This window comes from Pyrus communis, chromosome 1 (assembly GCF_963583255.1).
Source record: "Pyrus communis chromosome 1, drPyrComm1.1, whole genome shotgun sequence".
NCBI classification, from domain to species: domain Eukaryota; kingdom Viridiplantae; phylum Streptophyta; class Magnoliopsida; order Rosales; family Rosaceae; genus Pyrus; species Pyrus communis.
The window spans coordinates 6,258,686-6,280,143 of record NC_084803.1 but is presented as its reverse complement, the minus strand read 5'-3'; the positions used below and the strand labels follow the sequence as shown (position 1 = coordinate 6,280,143).

The following is a 21,458-nucleotide window of genomic DNA, read 5'->3' as shown; positions in this document are numbered from 1 at the left end:
CAAGAGAGATTCTTAAGTACACAAATTTTGTACATTATGTGTCCACCTCTCTTGTTGTAGGGCCAACTTCTAAACCCTCACGATAAATAAAAAAATTCTTATGTATTACCGTTATAAGGCCAGCTTCAAAATTCTCATGATAAATAAAATAATTCTTACGCATCACTGGTAATGTACAACAAAATAATAGAGATACAGACATTTGTATACGACAGAATTTCTCATTGTGCCGTAATTTCAAGTTGAGTGTATTAATATGCTAAAATCAATGGGCAAGGAAATTTTTTTTTTAAATTTTTTATTATCAAGATGAGAGAGAGAGAGAGTTCAAAGCTATTACAATAATTTAATAGATGAGAGAGTTTCAATCCCGAGACACATGGGGATGAAACCCAATACCCTAAGCATTTCAAGTGTGCTCAAATTTTCACTTTTAATATATGTGCTGTATAAATTAAAATCACTGTAACTATATACACTCGTTCATCTGGGGTAAATACCATATTCTTCTGGGGTTCAAGTTTGTAATGATAATGAAGGGTAAAATGGCTTAATTACCAGCCTCAATTAATCAGAGGTTTTCCATCACTAGGTGCCGTTTCTGCGAATCTCAAATAATCCGTCGGCACCGGAATATTTAACTCTGAACAAATGAAGTGGACTATCTTTCCGGTCTCTGCACCAAACACCATTTTATTCAACGTTACAGCAATGGAGAGCCTATTTTTTATGTCACAGAAAGCAGTTGAGCCACCCATTCCTGAGTGGCCAAAGCCAATAAGGGACCCGTCCTGGGAATAATACCTTCTAAATCCCAGTCCAAATTTCCCATCTGGTTTAACCAAGTTTGCATATTCGCCAACACCCATGAAAGCATCATGAATTCTGGGGTTGCTAAATATCTTAGCGCCGTCCTTTTGAGGATTAGGATTCACAACGACCTCATCCAGCACGGTGTCACTTGCGTTGCAAGTGTTACTGTCGCTGCTCGTGTTTCTACTGTGACTACCAATGTCGTGGTCCTTGCTATCTTGTGTAGTCTTCTCATACGTATTAGTTCTCATATTCCTAAAAGCAGCAGCTATCTTCTTGCTTCTGTTACCTTTCTGCTGTTTTGGTGACGGTTGAGCAGGAAATTTGGGAATCTGAGGGTGGCTACCAAGAGCTGGCTTAGAGGAAGAGGAGTGAGGCGGTGGAACAACACCGCCATCAACTAAGGCTGCATAGTAACGTGCAAGTGCACGGGCTGAGAAATGTCCATTAGCTGCAGGTATCATGGCACGACGAACGTTTAGCATGTTAAATAGAACGGGCAATGCAGTTGCGAATTGCTCTGGCTGGAAAGTGGAGGGCATATCAGGACGGCCCCTAATTCCTGAAAGCTTCTTCAGGTCTCCTGTATCAGGTGTAAGGGTTGCAAGTCGAGATTCCACACCTAGGAGAAGAGCAAAAAGGCATGGTAATTAAAAAATGAAATCCCAGGTTCACTGTTACCAGAATACATCCTGACAAATTACTGAACCAATACTTCCATATTGACTGAAAGCAACAGAAAGCAAAATAGTATATCAACTCAAAGAAAGAAGTGCAATTGCAGAGTCATGACATGTATTCATACGTTTAATGAAGCAAAAACATAGTATACTTGCCTGGAGGTATTCCGATATAAAACTCCCCTTCTATTTGGAGGGAACGAACAAATGCTTCTTCAAGAATCTCCTTGAATTTCCTCTTCGATGCATGCTGTCCCACCCAAACAGATAATTAGAAAAATGGTCAAAGCAAGCATTGAACATGAGATTCACGTTCATACAAACAATGATTCCAAGAAATACTAAAAAGTAATGAAAATAATAGATGTTAAAAATTGTTCTGAATAGTAGGCAACTGTACCTCAATGATTCCACCGCATATCCAACCAAAAGTTAGGTAGTGATACAGCTGCTCCTGGCCAGGTTCAGTCTCAGGTTCTGAAAGGGCAACGCGGTTTAAACACTCCTCCCAGTCTGAGATAAGCAAAGGGTTTTCTATGAGGTCTGCCACGGCATTGTGCAGTCCAGAGGTATGGTTAAGGACATGATGGACCTGAAAATCAAAGGAAAGTACAAACAAAACTTATAGCTTTAGTGGATATTGGATTAAGAATATCAGAAATTGAATCACAAAGTATATACCTTTATGTTATGTTTTCCACATGATCCAAATTCTGGCCATATATTTGCTACATCTTCCTTGAGGTTCAATTTTCTGAAAGGGCGGAAAAGTTAAAACAATTTACCGTACTTACCAACATAATGCATAAAGAGACATTATAAATCCCTCGTCAAGTCATTATAGTTAAAAGTAACATACATGGCAGTTATTTTGTCAAACTACTCCTGAAGCCATGCAGGTAATGCCTAAAATATCAATTATTTCTCCGTATGGATCACATTATGGAAGTTTTTATACCAAGATTGATTCCCCTGTTGTGCAGAATGGAATGGGATCCCAGGCCACCTAACACAATGAGATACAAGCTACAAGCTATGAAGACGCAAAAATAGAAACGACCTTATTCTAAATCAGGTAAAACCGTATAACATGCCCAAATGCCTCAGGCACATATTTTATACAGCAAAAGAAACATGGAAATAGAATTGACAACATGGAAACATACTAATACTCACCCAGTGTCTACCAGCCAATGTAACATTCCAGCCGTTATACCCTTTGTAACAGAAAAAACTGGGAAAAGGCTGTCGGGCTGAACTGGATGAGGGTCATATCTACCAAGCACTCCAGCAGCAGTGTCAATAATAACTTCCCCGTCTTTGTAGGCACATACCTTAATTCAAAATCATGAAAGCTTGATTAAACTATAATTCGAAAAGAAAAATAGTCAAGTTTAAAAACAAACAATCAATTTTTTTGTAGTACAAAAGAAGTAATAATAATATGAAACAACTGTTTTGTACTTCATTCAATACAAAAACAGAGGTAAAAATAAATAAACAATTCCAAGGGCATCTAGCGATCTAGCTCTTTGATCTATTATCATAAAGCTTTAACAAGAAAAGATCAGCATTCATAGAACACGCAACACAATTGTCACGAAGTGAAACTTGCACTGGAATATAAGAGAGAGCAGAAAGATCATACAATGTCAAGCTTTATTAAACAATGTACATAAATGGAAAAGGACTATTCAAATTTTCATGGCATTATATCAACAGATATATTGGTGCACACCTGGACTCCAAGTATTTTATTGTTATTCCCCAGCTCAACTAGGAGTTGCCTCAGCTTGGCCTCCACATTAGAGTGGGCAGGTGTGTCATAGACCCAGTGATCATTTTCCATTGGTCCCCTACTAATGTTTCTGTAAATTTTGGGCCGATCAGAAAAGAACCAGATATGACAACAAACCAATGCAACACAATATTCAGCATACACTTACCCTTGTAGAACGGATTCAGCAAATGGTCTCATGATCTCTTGATAAACAATCCGGACATTCATTGTGGAAGAAAGCCCTACGTCCAAGTCAAATGCAAAATTAAAAAGTTATAATTATTTAACACACAAACAGCAGAGAAAAACTCCATATACAGACCTCTGAGAAGATTGAGAACTCGTGAAAAGATTACAATATCACCAGGGAATGCATCTACCTGATAAAGGAATTCTTACTTTAGCATAGATGAAATTAGTCAATAAACATAGCAGAGAAGCACAGCGGTAGGACATTATGCATGAACTTACAGGATTAAAGCGTTTAGCCTCCTTCTGGTTAAGTTGCATCTTGTCCTGTATAACCTTCATGTTTTTTGCTCTTTGATCCGCCAAAGATTTCATTGTTTCCTAAGGAAGATCATAAGCTAATAAACTGAACAGGATTTTTTAAATTGATACTAAACAAATAGGATAGGAAGACAAACTGAATAGAATAGAACTTCTGTCGTTGGAAACATAGAACCAATCTAACCAGTCCAGAGTGGATAAACATACACACTACTTACATGAGACTCTTTGGCAGGTGTTGTACTTCGGAATAATACACTTGTTATTTCCATTGCCTGCTCTGGAATATCAAGGCGCAACTTAAGTCCCATTTCTGCAAAAGCAGACAATAGAGCAACATGGTCCCCCTGTGACAAAGCATTGCAATGTAATAATCAAAGAAGTACTGTCAATTAATTTAAGTGAATGCAGATTGTTCCCTGTTTACAATTACAGTACACTTCATTTAGTCTGACAAACAATATTACCGTCATCACTTAAAAAAGCATTGCTATTACTCATTACAGTGCTCTTATTTGCTTGACAAAGATGATCCTCAACATCTAAACGGAAGGGCAAGAAAGTAAAATTTTACATAGCACTACTAGTCGTTGCATTCCATGGAGAGCAATTCATAAGGGCTCTGAAACCTTAGGATACTCCAAGGTCAATCTTTTCAATCATTGAGCCTACTCACCAAAAATTTTTAACATCAAGTAACCATATGATATCAAAACTAATAACAGTTTGTTTTTCAAGAAAAAATATTGATAACAGTTTGTACATACCTCGGTAGATGCCAAGAACATCTTTGCAAGTGCTTTTTTAAAAGAGCTTGATAATTTCTTTGTAAGCCCAAAATCAAGCAAAATAGGACGATATGGAGGTTCCTTGCTCACAAGAAAGTTTCCTGCAAAAAAACTCAAGGATTAGTAAACCATGTAATACCTCACAAACTTGTTGAGTCATGAATTCACCTGTTCTAAACAAAAAATAGGTGAAAAATAATAAAAACGGATGGGGTGGGAAGAGGGATACCAGGATGAGGGTCTCCATTAAAAAAACCATCAACATATATTTGATGGGCATATGCACGTGTGATTTCTTCAACAGCCTTTTGTTTGTCAACACCAAATTCTTCCAGCGCTTCTATGTCATTTATACGAATACCATCCATAAACTCTGAAATGAGGACTTTCTCTGTTGACTAAACAAAAGCAGCAGGATGGTAAATGAGAAATACGTGTAAAACAGGAAAGACAGAATCTATAGTTAAAGAAATGAATTAACTCCTTTTTCGTATATACCTCCGTTTTCAGTTTTTACTCACTAAAGCCACTTTTTTTTGTTAATATCACTAACCCCAGTATATTCCACCATACGTCATCTTTAGATTTTTATATGAACAAATACTCATATTACTCTTAGTTAAGTGAAATTGTGCCTGCAAAGTCATATATATTAGAAGAAAGGAACAGATAGTACCTGTATAACCTCTGGAATCAAGACATCCACTCGATCGGCATGTGTGTTATCATCACATTTGGTATCACAGCCAAGATTTTTAGCCACTGTTCTGGTGTTCTCTACAGAAACAGAGAGTGCATAAACAAAATCAATAAAGTAGACACAATGAACAAACCTGTAATACAAATAGTCATCAAGGTTGCCAAACTGAAAAGGTATAAGATTTCAGCAGTAAGACAAAATTTAGAAGTAAGGATGACAGTTAATTATACCAGCTTCATGATTGAAGTCAAGTTCTTTGGGAGATTCTTTGCACCATTCATCCATCATAGGATTAAAATTGTACTGAGGCTCTGCCCATGCTATCCAGTCAACAATTGACTTTGCATTCTTCAAGTCCTGCAAAACAAAAGTATGTCCGAGAATAATTTAGTGACCCCTTTTTAATTTATATAACCCGAATCTCAAAAGCCAAGTAAGACAAACCTCCAATATAATTGTCTTGATGCCCTCATGTTGAACTTTAACAACTACTTCCCGCCCGTTGAGCAGGGTGGCACGGTGGACTTGTGCTATCTGCATAAATTAGGATGGGAAACCAATTAGATAAACCTTTTTTCTAGAATCAGAGTATCATTAGCAATGAATCTTAGCTAAATGGTTATATTTGTTCACTCTACTTCCAAGACCCAAGAGTCTAAAAATCTTACTGATGCTGTTGCCAAAGGAACATCCACAAAATCTAAGAACAACTCATTCATTGACTTCCCCAACTCTTTCTGTATAGTTTGACAAACCTGTGTAAATGAAATTGTCAGTTAGCAAATGACGTCGCAGATGATAATTGTATATTGATATTATAACTTTCAAAATCTATAAAGACAAACCTCTTCCAAAGGACGAGGAGGAAGAGAGTCCTGTAATTGCTTGAGAAGGCATATGTATGCCTCAGGAAGTACATCTGCCCGTGTAGACAGATACTGCCCAAGTTTCACCCACAAACCTTCCAACTCCACTATCAAACTGAGAACACGTTTAGCATTTCGCTTATGAGCATTTTCCCATAAACCATCTGTTTTAGTTTTGTTAGTCCATTTCTCTCTTTGCTGCAGAACCTTCAATTATTTATAAGAAAAATAAGTTAAAAGGGTATTGTATATAAATAGGCAGCCTATAAGTGAAGGGCAATGAATGAAATTTACCTTGTAATCTAGGTAAATCAAAAAAGCAACTGTGCACACTTTCATGCGTCTTTTGTAGATGTTTCCCCATCCCATCGTTGTAATTGGACTCGAGAGTAGTTTAAATTCACAAATATTTGCTTGGGGGAAGAGAAGGAAAGATAAGGGGAAATAAATGGCCAGATTGTAGACAAGAAGGATCCAAAGAAACCGACACATGGTCAATAAAATAAAACACAAAATGAAGTCAAGAATATGTCCACAACCTAAAACTAAAATCAGAGATGACTACCCTATATTTAACTAAATAAGGAAGATTTGAACAGTTAATAGGAAAAGGTAAAGGGGGAAGAAAGCTCAAGAAAATGAAAAGTCTCAAATTTGAAACTAAGTGAGCTGAAACTCCAAGCAACTCGAGCAATCATTGTATAAATTCTTATGCAATAACCACTATGAGATGTTTCAAATGTGCAAGTCCTGTTTGACTATGTTATTATTGCTAATAAAACAACGAAATGGAAGTCCTTTTCAAGTGAAGTATATGGCTTCATATGAAAAATAAAGAATATGCCAAATAAATATCCGAGCAAACTACTTGCCAAAGAACATATCATAAAGAGGCGGGTATGTCAGCGGTCAAGATGATCATATACTGTTTTCCCCCAATAATCCGTTCTAGTGTTCTTATAGGATCAATGCATCGACTTCAAACTCATGAACATAAGCTCAAAGTTAGCAAAACCACTCCTACTAAATAGTTCTTAACTCCCATTGCCCCTTGCGAGGCATTGTGATTTATCCCCATCAATATCCTCCATTGAAACTTGTACATGTACGCGCATACAATGGTAATTTTTGGATGCCACCCATACAAAGGTAATTTCTTTCACAATGATAATTCAACAGGATTTGAAATTTATTGATGCAGCTTCAAACAACTTCACCAAAACCAAACCTTTCAATTGTTCATACAAAGTTAACTTCTTTCACAATGGTAATTCAACAAAAAATGGAAATTCAGGGATGCAGCTTCAGGCACCTTTTACTAAATTCATCTGACTCCTACCAACCACAAATTCTCGTGAAAATTCTTTTCTCTGACTGAAATTCAAAACTTAATTCATAAAACCTCTCAAAATTTTCGAGCTATTAAATTACTTCGCGGCCAAAAAATTCATCACTCAAAACTTAATCAGCAAATTAAACTACAACTAATTGGCAAATTACAATCAATAATTCGAAGAAAAAAAAAACGAAATTAAATCAGAGGAATGTAATCCACCTCAAGTCCCAGAGAGCTCCACTAATTGGCAAATTACAATCAATAATTCGAAGAAAAAAAAAACGAAATTAAATCAGAGGAATGTAATCCACCTCAAGTCCCAGAGAGCTCCGGATGCGAAAGCAGAGGAGAGAAGAAAAGCTGAGAGCAATTTGGAACTGAAAATTGTTGAGGAGAAGAAGAGACTGATAGGTAATTTCGTTGAAACGACGACTGTCGTTTTTGTGACGCGACTTAAGAGTCATCCGCCACTGCCTGTGACTGTCGATCGTGAGCTCGTCCAATCGGGAAAAAAAAAAAAAAACCGCGGGAAATTGAAACGTGGGATTACGCGTCGCGAGGTAGTTGGTGGGATTAGTGCAGTGCGCGGGTGACGTTAGCGCGGTTGAGATCTAATTAATTTAACGATAAGTCTCGCGGAATAAAGGAATGTAGTGGCCGTTGGATCGAGTGCGGAGGAGAATCGTGGCCGTTGGAATTTCTTGAAATACGTGGCGCGTGGCGCGTGGCGTGTAGCTAACCGCCTCTTTGTTTTTTGTAATCTTGAAACTGGAATGGTGGTCCAATAGAAAAGTTATAGCCGCCTGGGCCTACGCCGGTGTTGAATTTTTTTAACCTTTTCGGTTCAATGCAGGTGTTCAATTTCTTCAGCCAAAAAAAAGGCACCTTCTCAAACAATTTTTTAGTGTATTCAAGATACAAGCTGACATGCTATACATCAATTCAGGCATGTCATCATCTTTTTTTTTTTTAAGGAAATTTTAACGAAAATCTCACTGTACTGTTCATTTTAACGAAAAATTATATTTTTACATTAAAAAATCAATCCTGGTACTATTCACTTTATCATTTATTTTGTCAATTATCATTAAAACTTAAAGTTTTCAAACTATTTTCATTAGTTTTATTTTTTCTGAATTCCACTCGTTAAATAAAATAGTCGACCTTTAACTTTATCAAGAGGTGACCTAAAAGGCTTATCTTTGGGAAAATGATCCTTGTCGGATTCTTTTTCTATGAATTTTAAGAATTTTGTGATCATAATCATTCATTGTATATTGTGTGGTCAAAAATTATTTTAAAATTTAAAATTAAATATAAATAGTAGCTAACATAAACTAACTGCATGATGTACAATGAACGATCCGATCATGAAATTTCTAGGATTCTAGAAAAAGAATCCGACGAGGATCCTTTTCCTTATCGCCGGATCATTTTCCTTATCTTTCTAATCTGATGTAAAGGTCGCTAATATCTTTTTGGAAAATTTGGTTCGCTTTATTAATCATTGGTACTGTTTATTTGTTAGTATTTGTCAAATGGTCAAAAATTTGTATAATATATAATATAATATAGACTCATCACTAACAATGAGATTTTTTATGATATTCTATTGTTATTTCAAGCATGCCATCAACAGAGAATTCCTTTTGAATTCCATTCGTTGAATATCACTGTTCTAAAAATTCACGCCTAGCACCGCTTAGGTCCCATTTAGACGGTTGGCTATCGTCTCAATTAATGCCTAGATTTTTGAAAATTAAGAAATGACTCCTAGACTTGGTGAGGCGCTTGTCTAGACCGCCTAGGCACCTGCCTAGCCCATCCAGACCCGCATAGGCACCCGCTTATGTCACAACTCACTTAGAAAATAAATAACTTTCATTTTGTATTTTATTTTTTTTTAATAAATTGTAAGAGACGTATTGCATACTTAAATAACCATGCATTATATCCTTATTTCCCATGTTTTTATTATATTCCAATACTTCATAATATGTATGTCATTCTATTTTGTAGTTTATGATGAAAGTATATATATTTTAAGTATAAACATACACTTATTTACATAAAATATAATAAACTTACTCAAATTTACCTAAGCGCTAGGCCTTAGCCCGCCGCCCATTAGAACCTTGTTGAATATAAAAGTCATCCTCTAATTTAGCTAAAGAGTTACCAGCACTACCTTTTCATTAATATGGCCCAATGGTAAAAAGAATTGTATGTACGAATCAACTAGTTTAATGAAGTCTTGCAACAAAAATGCCATATCTACGGACCATATTCTACTTCGACTTTTTGAGGCAGGAAACACTTTAATTATGCTTTTTCAGAAATCGACGGTGATAGTTTTTATAATATTCTTTTTGCTATTTTGAGCATGACACCAACAAAGGATTTCTTTGTTTTTCTACTTCAATGTCACGTTTATTTCAAATTTGAGAAAAATGAAAGACTTCATATATGTTGTCTTTTCATTGAAGAATTTATATCATCAATTAGCCTTTATATTAAGGGGTATGCTATCCATATACTATTTTTTACTTCTCACACTTCCCTTGTTAATTTATATTCATTGATTTTCTTCAATTCATCCGATCCGACGGCTGAAAACTAAAAAGGTGTGTGTGAAGTAAAAAGAAGTGTGTGGATATCACACTCCTATATTAAAGGTAATTTAGGTTAATATAAAAAAAAAAAAAACTTTTTTTTAATATTTATGACCCTATCTTGCTTAGTTTTAGGTATTCCTATTCACTTGTAAGTGAGATATCTTAAGTTTGATTATTTGAAGATTTGATAATATTTTTAAAACCAATCCTTAATGATAACAACAGGTGATGCCAAAAAAGAGATTAGACACACCGTTTGAATGGAAGTGATCACGATGACTGCAGCAACCACAAGAATAAAAAGTAGAGCATGGAGATTGAAAGAGTATTGTTTCAACATTGCCTTCCACTTCTGCGTTATGCATTGATGTCTTTACTAAGATCAGTAAAGAGATTTCTTCGGAACAGTTACTTCCTCGGATTAATAAGGTTTGTTAACCTCGTCCCTGTCAAGCTTTGAGTTTTAACAATTACATTTTTGAACAAGCAATTCCATATCCTTGCGAGTGATGCTTAAAGCAACATTTTAATGGAAATGTTCACATGGGGTGGCAAAAAAACAACAAACATGATACAATTACTCTTCTTTTTCTTCACATACAAAGACATAAGCATAGGTCCATGAACATTAAATTGGTACGACATAAGTGGCTACGTACGCATTAATTTAGGAAAGTGATTTCTGCACGATTTGGTTGCATCTAAAGCTAGAAAATATAGAAGTACAGAGGACAAAAAGGTCTGCAAAAATCACTTCCCTTTATTTACGACACACATTTTCAATGAAAGCCATTACAAGTAGACACTGCTTCCCTATTAAATATAAAATCACACTCTTCAATACTTTATTTTGTTGGATCATCTTATTACACTCACTTGAAGGAAACCTGCGATTGAAATGAAAACTCTGTACTCTCTCAAAGACGAGGCTAGACTTCTAAGGATACGGCGAGGGAGAGACTTGCGGTTGTTGATGCTTAAAGGACAGATTTAATAGAGCACGCTGTCTGTATGAGAGTGAGTATGAGGATAATAGCAGCACTAACAGCTGAAATGGTGGACCAACGCTTGTTAAAATACTTTTGTTTCCAAAATTATCATCCCTTGGTGCCTGGGCTTTACGCGGTATTCTAACCGAGCTTTACAAAGAAGGGCATAATAGTGGTGGCCAATTTTCAATAATTCCACGATCAACAAGAAATTGCACATCCTTTGAGGTTTTCACGAGACGCTTCATAAGGAAAACATAATTAGCTAGGTAACCCTCCTCTGTGTGATGGCATTGTTCAAAAGCAAGGAGATTTCTGAGTGTCAGATCTGTGGTATCGTCCACTCTTAACTTTGGAATTTCGAGGATCCCAAGCGAGAATTCTATGTCAAATAAGCTGCTGCCTTTTCCTACCCCAAACTTGACTCCAGCGAGGCGTAGCTTTCTCACGTTGGGTGTGGCTGTGGTTTCGGGTTGGTATAGAATTCTTATCAGATCAACAAAATGTTTTACTTCTACTCCAGAGGAACTTATCTTGTCAAATTTCTCTTTTTTCCCCTTGCTATCGATTTCGCTTTGGAAAATTTGGTAGGAAATTTCAAGTAACGAAGGCAGCTGATGTGAAGAAGGAAAAAGTGTGAAAAGATCTTGAAGAAAGAAGAATGGCAGCTGATTTTCAAGCAACTTCAAATCTCGAACCACATCCCATTTCATCGTAGGTTTGCAGAATACGTAATCATATTCGTCCTCTCGATAATTGGAGTAATGAAACCTCGATAAGAAATCAATGACGAAGGCGGCATCCACTGAAACAGTTCTTACAAATTCATCCTTGTCAAACACAATGGGTTCTGCAGAAAAACCTCGCAATCTTGGTCCTGTATCTTTTGTATATAATCAGACAAGCTTACCCCGGTTCGACTTAGAAAATGTCGCAGGTACCTTAATTTGTGCTCTTCCGTGGCTTTTAAGCTTTTGTTGCCATGGTGAAGTGGACCTATAGAGACTACTTGAGGTGTATATGCTTTCTCATTTACTTGCCGTAGTCGCTCAGGAACTCTATAGATACACCGCTCGCGGAACAGGTCAGACAAGTTATCCAACTGGTTTTCTATGTCATGTGCCATTTTATCAGCTGACACCTTTCTCTGCATTGATTCAAATATTTCATTAGGCACACAATCAACTAAGATACTTCGAGCAAACTTTTGTAAGAAACCAAAAAACCCCGCCAAATGCCTTCGGAGTTATTGTGGAATGTTGCTACTAAATATTCATATCATGTGGTCCAATATCTTAATGGATGTGATGTTGGATTTCTACCCATATGTCTCGGGTTCGAAATCCCTCATCTCTTGAATCATTGTAAGAGTTTCGAATTCTCCTCATTCTCTTAATAATAATAAAATTAATAAAAAAAAAGTTTTCATATGAGCCATGGACAAGTAGGAAAGGGATTCGAACTCAAATTCTTGTCAGAATGAGTGCCATGATAATTTTTTTAGTGTCAATAACAATACTTCCCATCGAAAGTGAAAAAAAAAATGAAGTGAGTTCGCGTCTACTTTGTATATGGAAAACAAACAAGTTTGTACGGTTAATTTGCCTCCCATAGATAATTGGTAGGGTTAGTGCATTGTGCGGGTGAGGTTAGTGTTGTCGAAATCCAATTAACCGGAAGTCGGGCGCAATAAAGGAATGTAGGTGGGTATCGGATCGAGTGCGGTGGGAGAATCGTGGCCGTTGAAAAGGACATTAGCCGCCTGGGTGGGTCTTGAATTTTCAATTGGTCCTCTACTCAAAAAGGGACACACTTTTCGGATCAGGATCCTCTCATGGGTAAAGAGTAAGGATCCTTCTGTCCAAGCTCATCGAGCCGTTGAAATTTTATCCAACGGTTACAATTACTATAACTTTTAGAGGAGTCTCTTGTTTGTAGTCGTTGGATAAAATTTCAACGGTTCGATAAACTTGATCAGGACGATCCATACCTTTTGTTCAGGAGAGGATCGTGATCCACACTTTTCTTTATAAATGTACTTGGAATACAGCTGACAATGACACGTTATATATCAAAATTATTAAATATAAGTTGAATTTTTATAATTATAAATGACTTTTGAAATTCACATAATTCGTTAAATTTTTATTTGAAAAAAAAATTAAAAAAATAAAGTTAGTTACAGAAGTGGTTTTTTTTTTTTTTGGTGCATTTCTTATATTATTTGAAAATTTAATAGGAGAGGGTAATTTTAAAATTATAAATGTTTCACTATTTTTGCCTCCTTCATTTATATGTGTAGATAAAAACTTTTTATTTCATAATAGTAAAATATTTTTCTGTTTTTTTATTCAAAGCAACAGCTGAAAGTATATCCATTAAGTCAGTTATTTTGGAATTGGGTAATGTTAGGCAGACTAAATTTGTAAATAAAGTTTTGAAAATTAAAGGACATGGATCTTGATGATTGGTTAATTACTTAAACGTTGATAAACGTGTTCATTCTTATTAGTGACACATCATTTAATTTGCAAATTTAATCTTCCTAACATTACCCTTTGAAATTACTGTTTTAATCCTAACTAATTGATTTAACATTTTGAATCAAGAAATTTTATTTGAACTTATATACCCTCTTTCTACACCCAACTTACTCTCTACACCCATATTATTTTTAATTAAATACTTAATATCTCTTTAAACCCAAATTTACTACCTAAACCAACCTCACTAACCCAATTTAAAATGTAAATTTATCTTGACACCCATTTAGAAAATAAAATCTCAAATTGAATAATTTGGTGAAGTTTCTACTTTTTTATGGGAATTATGAAAGTTTTCTGGAGTTCGACTTATGTGGACAAGTTGAATAATTTGGTGAAGTTTCTACTTATTTAAGAATCTTCCATGTACTAATAATAATTTCTTTTGTTGCCCCTTCAGATTGTATGGTTTGAATTTGAGGAACTGTTGTGTTTGTTGAGAAGATTAGATGCACGGCAATGGCAAAAAAGCTAAAACAAACTTCAAAGTAATTAAAAGTATATCCAGAAAGAATATTAGAGGTTTTTTTTTTTGGTCGAATTTGAAAGAACATTAGGTTAAAAGGGTGACAATGACACACCCCGACCCAGAAAGTCCACTTGGACCCTGAATCAAGCTGTGTTGGCCGACACCTGGAAGGTGACGAAGCCATAAAATGTGATAGTGTATAAAAAGTGAATAAATTTGAATCTAAAAGTGTCTAAGTACCAGAGTGCGCTGCGAGTGGGAGCGAACCCATTTCACACGCGATGTCAGAGCATAGGTAAGGTACAGTAGTGCGGGTAAGAATCATACCCTCAGAAATATCCATCAATACTAAGATTCGCCACAGATTCTTGTCGATACAAACTCAGCAGCTAAAACCTGGAGGGCACCAAACAGAAGGTGTGAGTAAGCAATAAAACCAAGCTTCCCAAAGTTATTACCTCTCTAAAAGTAATGCCTCTAAATGTAAAACCCGTATCGTTTTCCATAAGACAGTACAACGTATATACATATATCCAAACCATACTCAGAAATGACCAAAACCACGGTTTGTCATCAACTCCACCATACATTAATAAGTAGGCCAAATGAACTAAATCAATACAAAGTGATATATTAGTCATAGTCATCTAAAATGACATGTACAACTTATCCATATCTCATCAATCATGGCTAGCATATAAGTCGGAGTCACCTATAGTGACCTGTATGACTTATCCATATCTCATCAATCATGGCTAGCATATAAGTCGGAGTCACCTATAGTGACCTGTACGACTTATGTACGACTTATCCATATCTCATCAATCCTGGCTAGCATATAAGTCGGAGTCACCTATAGTGACCTGTACGACTTATCCATATCTCATCAATCATAGCTAGCATATAAGTCGGAGTCACCTATAGTGACCTGTACGACTTATCCACATCTCATCAATCCTGGCTAGCATATAAGTCGGAGTCACCTATAGTGACCTGTACGACTTATCCAGATCTCATCAATCATGGCATCTCATCAATCCTGGCTAGCATATAAGTCGGAGTCACCTATAGTGACCTGTACGACTTATCCAGATCTCATCAATCATGGCTAGCATATAAGTCGGAGTCACCTATAGTGACCTGTACGACTTATCCAGATCTCATCAATCATGGCTAGCATATAAGTCGGAGTCACCTATAGTGACCTGTACGACTTATCCATATCTCATCACAATCGTACTCACTACCATCACTAACATCAACATGTACTCACCTGAAGCTTACCTGGGTGTCCTGCGTCCACCTTTGCACTTGAAAGCATTCCCAATAATTATATGCAAGTAATATACATATGGATATACCATGATGCAATCTAATACTCAACCATGTCGTAGCATTTTCAATTATACACAATACAGTGAGAAGTGTACAATCAATAACGCCCTACACCCAAACTACTTATTTTCAGGGATAATTATCCATAACAACCCAATTAACGCTAATTAACTAACTAATTCACAAAACTAAAACTTGCCTTTACCAATTTCCTTTGCATTACTCAATTTCCCAAATAAGGCTTTTGTCTCAAATATTTTATGGCTGCATCTAACGTCTCGTTAGACTGCCTACGTACCCTAAACAGGGATCAAGCCATTCGTAGTTCATATAGTACTTCAAGCATTCACAATAATTATATATGAAAGTAATATGCCTAATCAATTTAAAAGTGTCGATAAAACTCTCAACAATATGTACGATAAAAAGGAAAAGATCCACTCACCTGAAGTCCACGCTATGATTCTCTAGCGCACACATCGAGGCGTCTTGAATGATTGGTCCCTGTGACCAATTATCAAATCACATCTCAGAACTCTTATCCGAAGAATACGTAATTCACATAAAACACAACCTCAACGACATTCTAAAATAGTTTGAGACCCATTGACCACAAGTCAACCGTCGATCAAAGATCGACGGTAGGGTTTACAACCCTGTATAACTTGACCCGGAAGATTCGCGTATCAGATTTCCAATCCGCAACTCCCAACGATCCACAATATGTTTCTAGAATAACATATTAAAATTTCATTACGATCCAACGGTCAGATCTCCGCCAATTGCCCAAAACAAGTGGCCGTGAACATTTATTTTACTAACTTACAAATCCAATTCAGTAAGATCCGTAAGTCGGATTCCCAATCCATAAATTCCTATGATCTTTAAATATTACGTATTATAATGTATCCAATTTTGGTGACGATCCAACGGTCGGATCATCGATTCACATTGTTATCAAGTAACGTATCGTAACGAATTTAGGTTCCAACTATCAACCTACGTCATTCAAATGACAAAAATGAATTCAAGACATTTGACATAGCCTAAAAATAGCATTGGCGGCCCACTGGCCACGCGCCGCCGCACGCGCCGCCGCGGGTGGCGGTCGGCCGTCCCGACTCGCCGGAAAATCCAACTATTTCCAAAAATTCTCAAACTTCACAGAAATGAAGATCTCAGTGAGTGGAGCAACTTTCATACCTGACACGAAGTCCAAAAGTGGACGGAAGATGGTCAATTTTGCCCACAAAGCCGGCGGGTGCCTAAAACTTCCCGACGTCGATTCGTCGTCTACGGTGGTCCAACGGGGTCCAGGTTGGTTGGGTTTTTCTCCTGGGATGATGGGCTACAAAGCCCAAGTGGTGGCATCGGCCATTGCTTTGCGGATTTGCCGGAAAATCGAAAAGGGTGGCCGGAGCACCATTGATTTTCGTCAACTTTCGTGGCCTCAAACCGCCCCATACCATGGTTAATCAAGGTGGTTCTTGGGTGGGTTTTGTAGAGGGGAATGAGAGCTTCAAGATGGTGGTGGTGGCATCCAAAAACTCCACCGGAGTTGGCCGAAATCGGCCTTGGAAGATGTACCCGCGGTGGGTGCGGGTGGACGGAAACCACCTCTGTTTTTTTTTTTTTTCTTTCCTCCCTCCATTTCTGATTTTGGGCTTCCCCCACAAAGTGGGGATTTAATTTAAATAAACACTAAACCTTGAATAACCAATTTCGAACGTCCGTAACTATACCGTTATAATCCGGACTCGCAAACGGCTTTCGCCTATACGTTCGTACCAAAGAGTACTACGAGAGTATGCTTAAAGAATAAGTCCCACATCTCTCAAGTCGATGGTCAACGGAAATCAAAGTCCTTACCTCTAGGGCAATTTCGTAAATTCACGTTTTTAAAATAAAATAAAAACGTAAAATTTGGAACGGGTTGTCACAGAAAATCCTTCAGTTTTCAGAAAAAAAATTAATGTAGAAAGAGGTTATATGAGTCTAAATAAAAATTTTCTTTTGAATTTTACTATTAAAAAAAAAAAATTGTTGGTATCATAAATGCTTTATTAGAGCAACTCCACCGGAGGTGGACTTGCCCAGCACCAAGTCCAAAAAACAGCCAGGCACCCTGTCCATTGCCTCTAGCCCGCAAAACAGCCCGGCACCCAGCCCAAGCCAGGCAGCAGGCCAGCCCATTTCGGACAGACCCAGAAGTCGGTCCAAAAGGCTGGCGCGTGCACGACACTCGCGACTGGGCGCGAGTAGCCGACAGTGTTGCAGGCGGTGGGGCCCGCGTTCAGGCCAACTTGCCTTCGACCAGCTGAGGGCTACATGGCCCTCCTCAGAGTCGTTGGATTTCCAACGGCTAGTTTTTGTAGGCCGTTGGATTTCCAACGGTAAAAAAAATTTAAATTTGACTTTTAAATTGGACCGTCCGATCACAGATCAACGGTCCACGTTTTTTTCACCAAAAATAAAATTTAAAAAAAAAAAGGCCCAACTGTCAGAAATTTGACCGTTGGCCACGTGGCAGCTGGTTGGCTGTTGGATTTGATTATTTTTCAAATCCAACGGTCCAGGTTAATAACAACATTAAAAATTATTAAAAATTGTGAAATTTTTTAAAAAAATATAGAAAAATTTAAAAAAAATTAATTTTGTTTTTCTATAAATACCTAACCCTCATCTTCCACCTTACACCACATTTCAATATTTTCTACACTTTCTACATTTGAATATTTTGTACACTTTGAGAGAAAAAAATGACTTTGTGGAAGCTCAGTGAAGATGTTACGTTGTGTGAATGTTGGGTTCGCAGTACTCATGACCCGATTACGGGTAATGAGATGGATAAGCGAGAAATGTGGAGTAAAATTACGAAATCGTTTTGCGATGTACATGGAAAAGATGTACATGGAAAAGATGCCAGATCTAGTCAAGGTCTTCAAGGTCGTTGGAAAAAACTCAACGCATCCTTTACTTGTTGGAAAAACGACATCTCTCATGCTTCTGGTAATCTGCGTAGTGGGACAAGTTTAGCGGATGAGGTAACAATATTTTTATTTATTTATATGCGTTCCACCCACATCAATATTTTAATTTATTTAATTTCTTATGTAATTTCTATGTAATATGCATTCCACGCCCATCAATATTTTAATTTATTTATTTGTGTTACACCCACATCAATATTTTAATTTATTTAATTTCTTATGTAATTTCTTATGTGATTTATATGCATTCCACGTCCATCAATATTTTAATTTATTTATTTGTGTTACACCCGTATTTTTTAATACTATCTTATCCCACATTTTTATAGACAATACAAGCACAAGCATTCTACAATGCAAAGAACCATAACAAATCATTCAACAAATGGGAATGTTGGCAAATTGTCAAAGATTGCCCTAGATACAAAATTGTGACAACCGGTCCAGAAGTTGTCATGCACGGTATGGGTCTACACAGTTCGCCAGAAGCAGACACAGCCGAACAAGAAGCCAACACATTTGAAGACACGAAAGGGATGCCTGAAGAAGTGCCAGAGACCCAACCGACTCGTCAGTCCCTCAGGCCTCAAGGTAAAAAGGCATCAAAGAAAAAAAGTGGTTCTTCCAAAAATGACTACACTAAATATATGGAGGAACTTACTCGTCAATGTGAACTGAACATGGCATGGGAAAAGGCTAGAGATGAGGAAAAAGTTACTGCTATGGCAGCAATAATAGCAACTACTGAGGCTCGTAATGCGGCGACTGATAGACAAAGAAAAATAGTTAATCGAGAGAACGAGATGATTAGAGAAGCACTTCATCGAGAGAAAGAGATGCTTAGAGAAGAAATGATGGCTCAAACAGATCATGACACTATGAACAAGTCTCTAGTAGGACTATCTCCGAATTCAAAATATTTTTGGACATCAGAAAAAAGAGATGTCGTGCGAATGAGGCGTGCAAGAGATGCCGAAACAAGTCAAGGGGGTTCCAGCTACAGAAATCCTAGCAACCAAGATCTTAGCACCACATATCCTAACTCCACAGACTTTGTATAATTTCGGATTTATTTGTATTACTTTATTTAATTTCTTATGTAATTTCTTATTTATTTTTAGAACTTTATTTAATTTCTTATGTAATTTCTTATTTATTTTTAGAACTTTATTTAATTTCTTATGTAATTTCTTATTTACTTTTAGAACTTTATTTAAATTCTTATGTAATTTCTTATTTATTTTTAGAACTTTATTTAATTTCTTATGTAATTTCTTATTTATTTTTAGAACTTTATTTAATTTCTTATGTAATTTTTGTACTTTATTTAAATATTTGAATAAGATTACATAAACTCACCAAATAAACATTTAAAAAAAAAAACACCAAATAAAATTACATAACCTCACCATTTAAACTTAAAAAAACACCAAATAAAATTACATAACCTCACCATTTTTAGAACTTTATTTTAATTATCTTCGCCTTCGTGCAATCTCCACTGATGGTCAATCAAGTCATTCTGCCGGGTTATGTGCCAGTATGGCTCGTGCAATGAAGTGTACCGCTGAACGATCAATTCATTGTAACGTCCATTCCATTCCAACGGCTCGTGTTGCACGGGATCTTCGGTCCGGTCATGAGCATAGTAGATTTGTGTTCTTGAGTTGTTCATCGGATCCGGCTCGTATTCATCGACGGCATCATAATCATACTCGTCTTTAACAATCATGTTGTGGAGAATAATACACGTCATCATGATGGATCGAAGAGCCTCGACATCAAACATTCTAGCTGCAGCTCTGACAATGGCCCAACGAGCTTGCAGGATACCAAAACAACGCTCGACATCCTTCCTACACCCTTCTTGACACTTTGCGAAGTGTTTCTCTTTTTCACTCTGCGGATGTGGCACTGTTTTGACAAATGTTGACCACCTTGGGTAAATACCATCTGCAAGGTAGTATGGTCCCTCGTATTTATAACCATTAACCCAATATGTGCATCTCGGCTCATTTCCTTGTAGCAGTTCGTCAAACACTGGAGATTGGGTAAGGACATTTAGGTTGTTCTGAGCTCCTGGAACACCGAAAAAAGCATGCCAAATCCATGTATCAAAAGAAGCCACTGCTTCTAAAATGATGTTTTTGGCTCATTTTCTGTCGCCATAAGCTCCTTGCCACGCACTTGGACAGTTTTTCCATGTCCAGTGCATGCAGTCGATGCTTCCAATCATGCCAGGGAAGCCTCACATCTCACCCTTCCTCAGAAGCCTTCGCATGTCCCTTGGTGTGGGTTGCCGAAGGTACTCATTGGTGTAAAGGGCTTCAATTGCAGAGCAAAACCGCATCAGGGACTCCAGAACTGTTGTTTTTCCCATCCTTGCGATCTCATCCACTTGATCTGCAGATGCTCCATATGCAAGCATTCGCAAGGCAGCCGTAATTTTTTGCTCAGGAATAAGACCTAGAACATGAAAAGCATCATCTTTTTGCACAAAATATGGATCATGGTTGCAAGCATCACTCATGATTTTATCGAACAAACTTCGTTGCATTCTAAAACGACGTCTAAAAACATGATCAGGGAAAACGCTGTTGGGAATAAAATAATCTTCTAAGAGATTTTTACCTCGTCTTTCCCTTCTTCTATCGATGTTTGCCGCACGTCTAGGTTTGGCTATCTGACCCATAGCTTCCATGATACGGCGGGAATGTGAGGCCCTCCACCTTCTATGGTGATCATCCTCATCCTCCTCCATTGCGAAGGCCTCATCTCCACCTCCACCTTGGTCAAGATTGACCAATTCTTCCTGTTGTGCCAACAACCTTTTCTGCTGCTCTTGCAACTGTTTATACGCTCTCCTTGAAGAATACATTGTAAGAACTCAAGATTTGAAAACGATAAAGAAGAATTCTGAGCTAAAAAAAAGGATTGAGTTTAGTGTGAGGATGAATGTAGGGATGTAGGGTTTATATGGACAAAAAAAGAGAAGATGAGGTTCTGGACAATGCCACGTGGCACTACGTGATTGGTTGAAAATC

General features: G+C 37.1%; 1 protein-coding gene and 1 pseudogene across 1 annotated transcript; both read right to left on the bottom strand.

Moving 5' to 3' along the window:
* Positions 1-414: 414 nt before the first annotated feature.
* Positions 415-7,668, bottom strand: LOC137740933 (uncharacterized). The gene is made up of 18 exons (XM_068480741.1): positions 6,432-7,668; positions 6,117-6,344; positions 5,940-6,026; positions 5,716-5,805; positions 5,502-5,628; positions 5,248-5,348; positions 4,801-4,969; positions 4,551-4,672; positions 4,002-4,130; positions 3,745-3,843; positions 3,596-3,653; positions 3,440-3,515; positions 3,232-3,361; positions 2,670-2,827; positions 2,175-2,247; positions 1,894-2,085; positions 1,650-1,743; positions 415-1,435 (listed from the first exon to the last, which is right to left on the bottom strand). Exons 1-18 carry the CDS (start codon positions 6,627-6,629, stop codon positions 564-566), a joined length of 3,003 nt encoding a protein of 1,000 aa, XP_068336842.1. The 5' UTR covers positions 6,630-7,668; the 3' UTR covers positions 415-563.
* A 3,110-nt stretch (positions 7,669-10,778) lies between these two features.
* On the bottom strand, positions 10,779-12,218 carry LOC137729738 (UPF0481 protein At3g47200-like; annotated as a pseudogene).
* Positions 12,219-21,458: the final 9,240 nt, after the last annotated feature.